The sequence below is a fragment of the Cyrtonyx montezumae genome, unplaced genomic scaffold (assembly GCF_038088225.1).
Source record: "Cyrtonyx montezumae isolate F1298 unplaced genomic scaffold, pur_monq_1.0 scaffold_17, whole genome shotgun sequence".
NCBI lineage: Eukaryota > Metazoa > Chordata > Aves > Galliformes > Odontophoridae > Cyrtonyx > Cyrtonyx montezumae.
Genome location: NW_027071903.1, coordinates 13960592 through 13975146, shown reverse-complemented (window position 1 = coordinate 13975146; position 14555 = coordinate 13960592). Strand labels below are relative to the sequence as shown.

The 14555-nt window shown below is 41.3% G+C and overlaps 2 protein-coding genes across 2 annotated transcripts in view; both read right to left on the bottom strand.

The window, feature by feature from the left end:
- The window catches only part of PLA2G15 (phospholipase A2 group XV), a 345808-nt gene that overhangs the window by 164531 nt on the left and 166722 nt on the right, over positions 1–14555 (bottom strand). The window lies entirely within an intron of this gene.
- SMPD3 (sphingomyelin phosphodiesterase 3) overlaps positions 8551–14555 on the bottom strand; it is a 100520-nt gene continuing 94515 nt past the window's right edge. Inside the window, exons 7-8 of the mRNA XM_065733303.1 lie at positions 11445–11607; positions 8551–10502 (exon numbers count right to left, since the gene is read on the bottom strand). Coding sequence (XP_065589375.1) covers positions 10401–10502; positions 11445–11607 — 265 coding nt within the window. The 3' untranslated portion in view covers positions 8551–10400. The remainder of the gene's footprint in view (positions 10503–11444; positions 11608–14555) is intronic.

The following is a 14555-nucleotide window of genomic DNA, read 5'->3' as shown; positions in this document are numbered from 1 at the left end:
TGGGTGGGAGCTCTAAGTACAAGCTTTTCACCCGGAGCCATGGCAGCGAGTCATTTGTATTAGAAGAGTTTCTGCAAGCAAAAGCAAGTTCTGCCCATGTTTAAAACATGAATAGAAGTGTCTTTTTTTTTCTTTTTCTTTTTTAAGAAACGAATAAGGTCCCAAACGAATCATTATAATCACTACTTAGAAGGAAAAGAAATTCTGTACTTTTCTCCTGACCTCAAACCAAACACAAAACTGAATGGAGCCTTCTAGTTTGCTCTGTCTGATCCCTTCCTGTGGTAGGCCTTGTGCATAAAATCTTTCTTCTCTTTACAAATACAACAAACCAGTGAAGGACAAAAACAGTTTTTTTCTGTTTGTGTTCCACTGTGGTCTGTTGGAAGCTGCTTTTGAGCTTGGCTGGTCTTGTGGTCAGAAATATCCTTGCAATTGTGAGCCCAGTCCCAGACCAGGGCTTTCTGTGCTGGGTGGGGTGTCATTAACGTAACATGCCCAGCATTTAACCAGACTCAGCATTTGTTTCTGTCAGTGTGTAATAAATGCTGCATTTACAACTTGTACTTTGCTCTAACGTTGGAACAGGCAGCTGCAGATTGGTGAGGCCAAGGATTTGCAGTGAGGTGAAAGCGTGCACGGGGTCAGCTGTGGGCAGCAGGGACCACACCAGGCTAAGAACTGATAGTCTGTGTGTGCTGCAGAGTTTGGAGAACAGCAGCCTAATAATTAGTGAAGTAGCTGCAGCATGAAGTCCTTCTGTGCTTATTGTGAGTTACAAGATGTGTTCTGTTGTAAGTCTGCGTTTGAGGTGGCTATAAATAAGCAAAAGTGGCAATGGGAAATTACAGAGTTTAAATACCTGTTTCATAACACATCTAATTTAGGGCTGAGATAATGGACCAGGCTGCATACTGAGAATCAGTTTGTCTTGTGTGGTACACCTTTCATTAGAAATATATTTAGCATAGTGCTTGGCACCATACTAGGCCTGGGATTTATTTATTTTTCTTCACTTGATGTCTTGTAGACCTTGTGACAGCCTGTTGCTCCCTGATGGCCCGAAGGTCCTTGCTGAGCTTTCCAGTAGCTGACAGTATTGCTGTTGACTTCAGGAGAAATTTTAAGAAGTAGAGAAAGATGTAGCTGGATTTTGTTGGGTATTCAGATTTCTGGATTTACATTTGGAAAGTAGGAATCCGTTACATTCAAACACAATTTTTTTTAATATTATACCTAATTAGGTTAGAAAACTAATGAAGATCTCACTGGACCTGCTGTAGCAGGCCTGAGTGTTCAAGCTAATCGAGGAGCTCTTAACAAGGGCACCTTTGATGTGAAAAGCTGTCATCTTCCCCCTGCCATGCCCACCTCATCCCGTTCATTGCAGTGAGATCCATTCAGAATACATTGCCATTGGGTGAGTTGCATGCTCCCACTTTCTCTTTGGAAGAAGGGTGATCTTTGTAGGCTGCCATGCAGACCCTGCAGCTGCCTGCTCCAGCAGCAGTGATAGTGCCTTTGTTTTTACTGCATCTTTCAGAATCTCAAGATTAAAGTATTACTACTGTGGAATGGGACAGCTCTTGCTGTAGCTGCATTGTGACCTCTGCCGTGTGAGTCATGCCAGGCATTTGTGAGAATCACAGCTCACAGGCTGGATGTGAAGGTCTGCCCTTCCCCTCCCTCCGTTTCGGGGGATGTTGCCATCCTTTCTGTTTCTCTGGGTCTGTTTCTCTGGCCTAACACTGCAGTGACTTACTAATTGTCCTCCATTTTGTATCGTTAAGGCGGAAGGATTTATATCAATTACTTGTTATTACGGTGTTTCATGTGTGTTTCTGTGAGGCTGATTCCGTTTTGGCTGCGTGGAGTGGTCAGAGATACAATATTCAGTACACTAATGATCGTGTGGCGTTCAGGGAACGCACTAAGGTCTGTACTGAGCTGATCAGATTGATGCATCTCGTGGCTGTGATTTGGAAGAATAAAATGTTTGCAGATAGGAGCGGGACAGAAAAGGCTTCAGGCTGCATTTGACACATTGCGCTGACTTGAGGAGTTGGAGCAGAGCTTTGCAAAACTATAGTGCAATTTAAGTGATGGTCATGAGAAGCTTTTACCAGATAGTGTTGACATGGCACAGCATTCTTGCAGTAGAAATTAAAGGTTTTCTGTTTGAGCGCTCATCTTAGTTTGAACTAGCTGGGTTTCTGTTGGAATGTGTGGGTTCTGTGGGTGAGTTAGGTCCCTTGGGGTCAGTAGATGTCTGCCGGAGAATATAATTGATGCAACAAGAGAGCTGGGGAGTCCAGGTCATTATTAACCTGGAAGGTGGCCCTTGAAGACTGATGTGCAAGTGCTACTGGCTGCTCAGTAGTTAGCTCTGCATTGTTTTGCTCGGGGATGGACAGCAGTGACTTATTTACTTTTTCATCTTTCCCACTGTGTGTGTATAGGTAGGGACTTTGGGAATTCCTCTGAAGTTACTAGAATGAGACTGTAATGCATGGTCTGAAACTTGATGTGGATGTGACGACTGGATCACTGCCATGAAGCTAATGTGATGATGTGTGCTAGGGCTGGTTTTGTACCTTTCGTGCTAACAGCTTTAGAGTACTTCCAAAATACAAATTAGTGCTTGGAATGCAGTATAGATTTAGAGTAAAGAAATACATGAAAATAGAACGAAGCATGCAACCACCTTTGGTTAGGCTTAGATTGATAAGGATTACAAGTTTCTCTTCCTTACTCCAAATTGTTTTGCCTGTTCAAGATCTTGAAAGTGGACTGTGTAATCTAAATTTGAAACTCCAGTTTTTGAAGTACTGCCCTGACCATCCATGCTCTTTCACATACTTATGTTGGGCAGGGAACTTCTACTGTGGTGGTGTGGAGAGATTATTTTAAAAGTATATTTGAAAAAAAAAATTGAACAGCAGTGAATATTTTTCAGGTCATTATTGTTCTTGAGGCAACGCAGCCACATGTAGTTGTATGCCAGGTGTTAGAATTGGTACCTTTTGGGGCTGCAGCAGGTGTGTGAATTCCCAAATAAAGGCAGCAAAAACATCACCTTCAGTTTTCTGTTGTGATGTTATGCCCAGCGAGGTGCTGAGCTCAGTTCAAAGCAACTGAGTCTGTGACAGCAATACTCAACCAGTGTGTCTGCAGCAATGAAGTGGATGAAGTTGACTTTAACCTGAATGATTTGCATGAAGTTTGGAGACATGAAGTAGTTCAAAATTTTTTTCAAAAGATGAGATGCTCTGAAAAATGTTGTGTAGCAGTGGAAACCACTTGATCAGTGAAGCTGTAGGCTTTTATTACAGTGTTTGTAAAGATGAAGGGTGATCTGAAACACGTGTGTCCTGGCACGTTAGGCAGCTTGCAGTCACTCTGCCAGAGCAGGCTGTGCAGGCACCAAAGGTTCACTTTCAGAAGGGGAAGGCAGACCTTGGCAGAGCTGGAACCTGCAGGCGGGTGTTGGAGAATGGCATTCTGTGTGGGAGTTGAGGGAAGGTGAGGTGTCATCTTATGAATGTTTCCAGAGAAACAGCAAACAGGTGCTGTTCTCTAGGAATTGCACAATTTATGGTTGAATATTGACAGGCAGGATGCTGAAAACTGACATGTTAATAGGAAAGTAGTGGGAAATGTTCATTTTCCATTATTATCTTGTAATTTAAAGCACACAGGAAGGCTGGAGCACTTCAGTACTGTAGTTAATTTCCTCTTTTGATTACTTGTTATTGTGTTGATGGTTCTCAGTGCCTAGGAAGCACTTCATATGACCACATAGGGCTGGGGACTGTAAAAGGGCAGTGACATGGTCTTCTGATCCAAACACTGAGAGAGACAGGAGGGTGAGGATGGAACTCAGCTGCCCTCACCTGGCTGTTGGGAAATGGCCTGGCACTGTGAGAGGCAGTGGTATTGGTGTGGGCACTGAGATGTGTAGGGCTCAGTACAGCTTGATGTGTTTTGCAGTCATAGATGCTCCTCAGACCTTTGTGGAAGGAAGGAAAGGGAATGAATGTAAGGCTTAGATTAAATGTTGACAGATTCCACAATCCAGAATCCACAATGTATAACTGCCCTCAGATACTTCTTCCTCCTTTTTTCTTCTATCTTAGTTGTCGTTGATGCATGTTTCTTCCCATACACATCTGATAGTTGTGAGGAGCAGTTGTTAAGTCTCCCATTACATGAAGTAGGAGAATTAGGATTGTTGTTTTCCTAAAACAAGCTCGGTTTACTGATCTCACTGGTGGCCACATGGAGCCTATCCTAAATGTCAGGGAAAAAAGTATGGAAAAAAAAAGTATGAAGGGCTTAAAAACATAGGAGGTGGTAAATGGGAAATATGAATTAGTCATAAACAACAGTAGAGGGTAACAGCATGTGTTTTGAAAGGCCATGAAAATGTATATGAGCAACTTGAATTTGCAGCAACAGAGAAGGAGAATTAGTACAGTGAAGTATTAAATCACCAAAGAAAAGGATTAGAAGAGAACTGCTTCAGCATTCTGAGCAGAAATTTCAGTGGGTTGGAAGGTTTGTGTTTTAATGGGTGCTTTGCCATGAGAATCTGTACAATAGCCAAAGAGGCAGATGGCATTTTAGTTCTAGGGCTGGCTAACAGGCAGCTGCGGGCATCAGTCCATGAGAGCTACACTAAAACTCATGGGGCAGGGAGAGCAGGAAGAAGGGCCCACGCTTTTCTGTTCATGTTTTTAGTGAAATGTCTGGAAGATGTAAACTTTCAAGAATGATTGTTTTTACCTTGTGGTTCTGTAGTATTGAACATAGGGTTTGAAACCACTCTTGAGGTGCTGATGTAATAAGTCAGACTCAGACAATGGAAAAACAGATTTGGTATTGCAGAAGAGCCATGTACTATGCATCTACCACTGGAAACTGTCCAGGTATAACTGACAGAATGCAGCCAGCTCTACAGCAGTAGAGAAAGCTGCAGAGATGCATCTCTAACATTCTGCCTCACAGATGGAGTGGTTCCTTCCTTAGCTGATGGCAGGAGATGTATATATTGTGTTCTTCCATATCCCCTTGTATTTCACTGATTTCCTCCTTTCTGCTCCTGGAGAAAATACATTCTTCAAGGTAGGTTTCCCTACCTTGAAGCCTGGGGACCATTCAGAAAGGCTGAATCACCAATGTCTATTATTTTCCTTTGACATTCTTCTGTGAACTTGCTGGATTTCTTGAGGACACATCCATGTGTTGTGTTCTTGCTTTTCTGTTTTTACATTAATTTTGACTCTTCGCTATACAGATCAAACCTGCTTTCAGTTCAGGGACTGGAAAACTTGAGGTACCAAGATGCTCAGCTGCACAATGAACTGTTCTTGTGAGGTGTAAATGTACCAAGTGCTGGTAGAGTACAATGCAGGATGGATGTCCCAAACTGAAAGCATGGCCTTGGGACGAGGCGTGGAGTTGTGCAGCCTGCAGTAGGTAGAGCATGTGCTTTTGTTAATGCTGCATGCTTTGAAAGTGAGCGGGGTGTCTGTGCAGGGGGTGTGTGAGCAGGAGAAACCAGGCTGCTGAGTTATAGCACTTGGGTCTTTCACCCTTTGTTGTCTCCAAGTTCACTAAAACAGGCACAGCACAACGGGACTGCACGTGATCCTCCTGTGAGACAGCTGCAGGTGTTTAAGATGCTTCATCTTAAGAGCAAAACTTCTGTTAGTGATGTTAAACTCCACTAAACCAGAAAAAGGGGACTGCAAAGAAATATTTGAGCCTTGAAATTTTATTATCTTGTTTGCATCAACCAGTAATTCCTTTCAGCACCAATAAAAGACAAAAAAAAACCAAAACAAAAAAACAAAAAAAACCCCCAACTCTCCATTGTTCAAAATACCTTGTTCTTACCAGGTCAAAGGTTGTGGTTTTCTTACAGGCAAAGAAACCAATGAAAATATTTAATTTTTTATTTTTTAATACATTTATAACAAAATGTCAGAAGGTGTGTGCTTACCATATAAAAACATTAGGTCCCAGAATAATACAATACCGAAAAAATTATTGAAATAAAAAAAGGTTATTCTTGTTACAGGATTTCTAAACCTCAGCAGTAATACAAGATCTTAAAATCATCAAGATTATATTTAAAACAAGATGGCATGGAAAAATGAGACCTTCAGTAACAATTTGAACCTCACTATAATGAATTGTAAAATTGGGAGTTTTTCAAAGTGCTTGAAATGGTAGGTATTTCTGTTCTCATCCTGTGGTGCCAGGAGGAGGTGAAAATGCTTAATTTCTGAGCTGATGATATGTGCTGACACCGATGTGTCGCTGTGATCTGAGGGTAGCTCAGACAGCAAATCGGGGACAGTCAGAGCTGCGTAATCTGGACCACTAACAAAGGTTGTTTAAAATAATTAGTGGAATTCTAAGTTCCTTAAACCTTACTGTCTTACCCAGCAAGTAGGACCGAGGTTCGAGCCAGACTAGCTGGGAGTGCTTCTGCAACAAAACCTTGTAATAATTCTTGCATGAGACAAGTCAGCTCATTGCACAGGGTGGCTTCCTCCAGGGCTTCTCCAAGCCAGCCATACCTCAGAGGGCTGCGGGCTCCTCTCAGAGCCATCGTGTGTTAGAGTTTGCTAAGCTGCTTTAGACTGCTTCAATTAAGCATCCAGTTGGTGATGACAGTAAAACTAGCTGGCCACTACTTTAATTGTTTAGTAAACACTTTCACACGTAGCGTGAAGCATTACTACCCTAGTCTTCAGTGGCTGAGCTGTGGTGGAAAGCAGGTGGCTCATGTACCCCTTTCAGGCCCTCAGACAAACAGTGCACGAAGGAACTGGCTCTGGATGTGCCTGAAAAGCTACGTACTGTTTTCTGTAGGTTGTGTTTTTTTTAAAGTGATCTAAAGGTATTGACTTTATGAGGACCTGACATCCTTGAATCTTCTGGAAGTTTGTAGTTTTCAGCTGTCCTCATTTATGTCTTTTGTTCACTTGTTCTAGAACTGCTATTGTAAAATGCAAATTGAACATGAGAAACAGAAGATGTTATCTAGCTTTTATAAAAACAGATGACACGTCATCTACAGTGTCCGCGTTGAGTGGCGGTTATTAAACCAAGAGTAGCGTTCTCACCCACTTCCTGACGATATCTGAAACTCCTGTTCAAAGTGGGCTAAGCAACGGTAGATTAAGCTTAACTCCAATTTCTTATTAATAACATCCTACTAATAAGTTGTGTCATGCCGTCCTTCAGCAAGCTAGGATTGACATCTAAGAAAAGTTATCTAGGGTTTAATTTCCTGGGCATATTCTGCCCTTTTTTATTTTACTTTATTTATGTAAATACGTATTACGTAGTATCAGTCTGAGGCTTGTCATGATTGATATCCTGCCAGTACTGTCATTGTCTGAATGATTCTGTGTGAGATAGGGTATGGAAGAGCAGTAGTAGTGTAGACAAACTGGTTTTTCTCCTGGATGTTGCTCTTCTGGAAAAGAAAGTCTGTTCTTTACAGTTTACTGGTACATATGCTCTCTGATTCCTGCAAGCACATCAAGGCATCAGAAGGCACAGGATCAATGCAGAAAAAGCAAGGAGCATCTGTACAGTGGTGCCACACAGCTGTACCACGCAGCATCAGTCTCTTGCAAAGGTAGATCCTTAAGACAGTAAATTAGTTAAGAACTACTTAGACTGGCTAAACGTATGCGCACTGTTTAAAGAGAACATTTTACATCTATCCATTTATTGATCACTGAAAAGCTAAGAACATCGAAATCTAAAACAGTTGACTTCAAATTTGAAAAAAATACTTCTCAATGTATTTCAAAAAGTTGACAAAAGTGCCTCATTTTCAGTCAGCACGAAGCTGTTGAACTAATCTTGAAGTAATCCAGACAGTTTTACTGTAAATAATGAAACATTGTTTGGCAGTAGTTTTATGACTTTGTCCCACACAGTGTCAAATTCAGCTCCTGCAACTGATCCTTAGTGAAACTGATATCAAATTGTAATTTACATTGTTAGGAAAGCTATTAAAAATACTGTACCTTATATTTAATCTTACTACTGAGAAATAGCTGCTGGACAGCACACAAATTGCTACTGATACTGTTTGTTTGTTTTTTTTTTTTCTTTTTTAAAAAGGTTAATAAAATACAAGCAAGGTAGAAAATAGGATTAAAAGCACTGTTTCAGGTACAAGTCTTTCTGAATTGGGTGGAAAGATAAGAAACCAGAAAAACACATTGCACTTACGTGCACCCTCTGTATAAAGAGAAACATACAAAGTGGGAAACTGATGGTGCACTGGGACAGTACACTCGAGTCTCTGATGCTGTAAACTTGAATTCCTAATTTTATCAAAAGGGGGAATTGAGTCTGGACCCATTTTTAAGTCCCCATGGGTTACGCTGTGCAGAGTACCGCATGGTTTGGCACAGTACGCTTGCAAGAGGCAGTCTCTGCTGAAGGGATGCCAGGACTGGGAATGAGGCATAGAAATCATCAATATTAGGGGCCCTGGTGCGTGTGAGCTGGGGCCTCCCACCTACTGGGAATTAGCCAATACTGGCAGAGCAGTACTTTCATGACTATGAAGAGTTTGCAACTTGCAAAATCAGGCTGATCTAAATATAAGTTCAGTTGTTTACTGAGTTAATTAAGCCAGTACAAGAGGCTCTGCAAACTAGGATTTCTAATTTAAATCTAATTTCTTTTGATTTAGCTCAAGCTGATTCCTAGCAGGTATATAAACTAAACCATAACAAGATCATCAGGAGTTTGTGGCTGGCGTAACTGAAAGAAAAGTTTCTTTAATGGGCTAATTCTTCTCAGTGTAGGGGATCTGTAATGCAGAGGTAAAACCTCTAATACCGGAGAGGAATTAGGCGAAGAAACTAAGTACTGGACAAAACACAAGGGGTTTCATTGTTCTTCCAGCAACACAAACCCTTTTGAATTGAAATCCCTGGAAATACCAGGAAGCCTGGCTATGGACCTGCCTCTCAGCTTTTTTGTTTTCTTTTTTTTTTTAATTAAAGTTACGGAGGTCAGGTTGGGATAAGATGGCAGAGAGGGGGGCAGGCCCACACTTAAAGAGCTGCAATGGAAAAAACACAAATTTTATGGCAAAACCCCTATTAAAAGTCTGTGAGTGCGTAACAAATGAATTGTGTCTCACAGATACGCATCTAGGCTCAGCTCAAATGAACTCATTAGTGAATTCTGAGTCACAGTTCTGTTCTCTAGCTGCTCTGTAGCTACCCATGCTGTGCTTTCCCTTTAAGTGTACTGATTCCTTTGGAAAATGAAGTGAATCCTGCCTTGTCGGTTTTTCACTGTTCTATACTTTCCCCCAAAATGTCGTTTATGTTAACTCTATATCTAACATGCATTTTACAAGCTATTTCCCATTTACTCTTCCTAGCTAAGGCAGAATGTTGGCTCTGGTATTACCAGTGGTACTATAGGAATCTATTCACTCTACTGCAATACATATGTATCATCCCATACTGAAATTCAGAACTGCCCCGCGTGTGGAAATGAAAGAAAAAACATTACAGGGGAACTGTATTTCTTAAGGGAATGACTTGTGGTTAGAAGACTAAAGGCCCAGTTCTGGAGTCATTTTTCAGACAAGACACTTAAATGCTCCAGTGGTAACACAGCTGGAAGAAGGGTAATAGAATGTCAATGTCTTAATTCTAATTTTTTTTTTTTTTAATAAACATCCCTAAAAAGGAGAAGAGAATATTGATTTGCAAATCGAACAGAGTTTTCTTTTGTTTGCTGTAATGATGGAAAGGTTTGCCAGTCCCAGAATGCCTTGCTTTGGCTGGTCTCTGATTTTTGAATGAACTTCCATTCTGATATTCCCCATGGCATCTTACTATTTCATCTCAGAGTGGCATGCAGTGCGGGCGCATGCTACTGATGCAAGCACGCTACTACAACTTCAACAGGCTAAAGGAAAGAAAAAAAGCTTCAGCTCTTCTTATACAAAGAAATTAAGCAAAAAACCATTGAGCAGCACTAACTCACAGACTAATTACAAACTAAATTGTGCTATATATTAGTATAAAAACATGTTTTAGTAAGAATGGCACTGGTTCAGAAGGAGTTAGGACTTCCATCTTAGTTCTATTTGGTCCACAGTGAACTTCGTAGTACAGGCCTGCCCTGTTGCCTGAGCAACTTGTAGCAGTGGCGTTTGGCCACAACCTTCAACTTCTTCCCTTTTTTAATACTCCACTGTTGGTATATTCTGGGGAGTAGCCTGGGTCAGGTCTGGTTCTTTTTCCTAATGTGGCACCAGAATAGTTCATTCCTATCTTGTGATATTTTCTTAATACCATTAACATTTCCCTCTTCTAATGTCTCCAAGCTGGTCAGTTTTAAGGGTCATCTTCTCCTGTAGACACCATGAGACGCATTGCTACTGGTAGGTGGTCTGTCAAGCCTGCTAGCTGAGTAATAAAGCTGAACTCTTCCACTTCCTGCAGATTGAAATAAAAGTAATAAGGAATTTGAAAATTTATCTGCTATATCACACACTAAGATTCACCTTTTATGCCTCTCTTTAGTTTACTTTTGGCTGCCTTGCAGTATTAGTAGATGTATGGGATTAGTCTGGCACGGTTGGAACTAACGGTAAATAAAAGCTTTGCCACACAGGGCATGTCAGTGTGATGCAGTTAACGAGGTGCACCGCTTAAGCCATCGCTTTTCTTTCTGCTTATAGTAACCGGTGTTGTTCCAGATAGAGTCTTATCTGTAATGCTGTGGAGGGTGATCCTTGCGTTTAAGGAACCCAGCTGTATGCCATGCCCGGGGCAGTACAGCCCGTCCTTCCAAGAGGAGAAAGTGTGACTTCGTTAGGCTAAGCCTTGTGGGAACATAAGGTGGTCAGAACCCTGCTCCTGTGTGTCAGTTCTAGCCTTTGTCCTCACAAAATCTTGTATGATCAGATTAAATTTCTGTATGAAATACTGCTTGCTTCCCAGCTTCTGAAAGCTGAATACTGCATTCTTGATGTTCTCTTAACCCAATTCAGTTGTCCCCTCCTGTAGGCTAGCTATAACTTTGCCAGTACTCTAGGAATAGCTTGCAGAAAACAGAGACTGTAGTTCTCCAGGAGCTTTTTGGCTAGTGTAAACTAGCACACCCCATGGGGAAACTATCTGTAGCTCTTTGTGGCCACGTATTTCTCTATGCTGTCAGCATGAGTCTTATCGGGGGCTAATCGGGACAAATCTATTCAAATGTTGGCTTGACTTGCTAATTGTGTGGATGGAAGATGGGTTTATCATATAGATGCACCGTGGGCATTTTTCATCTGAAATGGGAAGCCTTAAAAGAAGTTAGCTGCTCAGCAACCATGTCGGGAGTGCACAGATGTATTGTGTGAGCTACGGATCTTTGTTAACTGTGAAACTCACCACTTTCCATTCCAGGTAGAGACCTTCTTCTGTATAAAGCATATAGTCAATCCTCCTGCCATTTCCTTTCAGTGATGCCTTCCTCCCCTTTTGACTGGAACTGTGGTTCTTGCTGGTGGGATAGACTATGTATCCTTTCCTTCCTTCTTCGCTTTCCAGCACCCTATGTTGTTGGAGAAAATAAAATTACATTAAGTGTTGGCTCATCCTGTGCCTTTGTGCATTACGCTGGATTCTCTCCAACTCCCCACTAAGGGCAGTTCTTAACCAAAATAACTGATTAATGTAGAGTGTGAAGCACAATTTTTCCCAGATGGATTTTTCAGTATGAGGTTGAACCTCTGCTAACAGTGCTCTTATAGCCTTGTTTGGCATCACTGATGCTGTGCAGTGGTCCTGCAGACCTACCCTTGTAGCCAGGGGAAGAAAAATCTGAGAGGAAAACCTTGCTCCCCTGCTCTCTGTAGTATACTGCAACCCACATCCCCTCAGTTGATTTCCAGCATTGGTGAATCCATCAGAAAGGAAATGGTTTGTTGGATGCCCTGGGTGTGTTCTAAGGTTTCTTGATGCAGGCTTCTCAATTCTGTGTACCTCTATTTGAAAGGAAGACAACCACATTTATGTGAAGGGTATGAGTGAGTGGCGTGGTTTTCAGGAGCCGGTGTTTGGGCACATGGTAGTTGGTTTTGAGCAGTCCTTTGCATCAGGCTACTGTGTCTTGAACCCCAAGCTTGCTTTACCACTAAGCCAAACATATTTGATTCCTGAATGTGACACTGTCTTTAGACTCCATTACCCCCATCTTGCACGGAGATGACGCAGCTCCAGACCATACATGTAAGCAGTCAAAATGAACAGTTACTTTTCTAGGTACCAGTCTTGTATTTGGGCAAATAAGCTGCACCTTTGCCATTTTAAGGTTTCAGTTGGGGTTCTTAAACCAACAGTGTATTTTGTGCAGAACGTCATTGAGCAACTTGATCTGACTTCCAAGTCAGCGCCCTGCTTTGAATGATATCTTGGACTAGATAGCCTACAAAGGTCCCCATTACTCTTCTGTAGTAATTCTGTGTTGCTAAGCTGTTGTGTATTGTTTTACTGGAAACCTGCTTTACAGTCTTGTATTCTGTGTAGAAGATCTACCAAGGTACCTCCACGGACAGTATGGCAGTAATGTAACAAGTACAATACAGCTGTTCTGCATGTAACTGCATGCAGAGAGGGACATACTCGGTGGTGTTTTTTCTGTCTGACTCAAAATACAGAAGCAACTGCTTTTCAGTTACCTCCCTGAAAATCATTTTTCTTTACATTACATGCCAAAACCTGAGCTCATCGTTCTGTGGTTTCCCTTCTAAGAGCTGATTATACCATTAAGCTACATTAAACTGCTGCAAGAGAAACACTGAGCCCGAACTTGGGTCCTGGCAGGTATATAGCCTTTAATTTCACCTTGGAAAATAAATAAAGTGCTCTTGATTACCCATTTTCAAATACTTGACTTTGGATGATTTTTATGGGTTTGAGAGATAGTTTATGTGAGTGTACAGAATGAAGGAAAAACGAGAGACAAAGAATAGATGGTGAGAGAGGGGACACAGTACTTGGTACAGTTGATTAGGTCTCATTAATGTTAAAATCAGTAAGATTGGGTCACTTGAGATATGCAAGAAGTACTTTATGTGCTTTCAGAAGATAACAGTGGCAAAATTATGGTCATATAGTTAGCTCTTAGTCAGAAATGTTCTAACTCCCTTTGGACTTAGTAAAGCATTGAAGGCTCTCTGAGCTTACTGTAACCAGCTCATATAAAAATACACTTCCTTTTATGTATTGTGCAAGTTTAGACTGCCATCTAATAACTCATGAAATTAGCCTACTCTCTGCAAACTGTTTGCAAGCTGATTTGAGAGAGCTGCTACAAATGATTCACTACCTGAAAGCAAGCTCTTTGATGGAACTGACCTATTCCAAAGACTGTATTTATATTTGGCAAAGCCAATTAAGAGACAGAGTAGAAGAAACTGCTGATTAGTGCTGCAGTATTATTCACAAAAACTTGCACGCGTGACTTTAAAAGATGAATTTGTTTTAGTGTCAGTTCTGTCCTTGTGAATGTGAGCACAGGCATTCCCTTAACCTGCACAACCGGGCAAGGAAAAGAAATATTTTCAGGTACCTGGACAGAGCAGATTGTTAGAGGGGATACAGCTACTTCTGACTAAAACTTCTGTCCCTTTATCCATAATGGTTTGCTATCTCTCCCTACAAGAATTAGGGATGAGTACCAAAGATCAGGCTATGCCATACTAACAAGTAAATGCTCACAGTTAGGTGAACATAACTAATTATGACTGTCACACAACTAAATATAATTTAGTTATTTATTTTCAGAGTAGTTGCCTTAATTTTTAGGCAAGACAACAAGGACATTTTTTTTCCTTTAAACATCTCCCATCTCAATTAACCCTTACATGTGAAAGCTTTGTCAGGCATTGCTCTGCTGCTAGTTTGTAGTACTGACTGCAGCTTCAAAAGAGGAGCGGTGCACATAAGGGAGCCATAAGCTTACTCCTTAAGGGACCACCTCCCATTCATGTGAGAAGCCACTGAAATTAAGGAGGACTTTTTCCTGGTGTTCCTACCTTGTAGCCTGGGACTGTGAGCCACTGATGGCAGTGGAGTCAAGAAAAATTTCCTTTTAAATACATATTTAGTTATTAGCTGCATTGTGATGTACTCTTCTATTCCAGACTCCGTTTAGGGTTTAGAGGTTAAAATGGGCTCGTGGCTGTCCTAGCTTTAAGTGAAAGTTGTGATACAAGATGAGCTGCGTGCATTTGATGAAGCCTCTGAGCAGGAGCTTGTGCAACTTCTAGCACTGCAGTGAGGCTGGGACTCAGATCATTACGTCCAGCTTATTAATTGTTCTATAATTATAAGTGCCTTGCTCATTATTTGTACCAAGTAGGTTCTCTAATTCCAGTGTTCTACGTATGCTGTACTTAACGTTGAACAGAGACTTACCAACTAGTTCTACTGCTTTCATGGTCTAATTAGTTTGCTAATGCAAACTACCTTAATTTTATTTATAAACTACAGCAGACT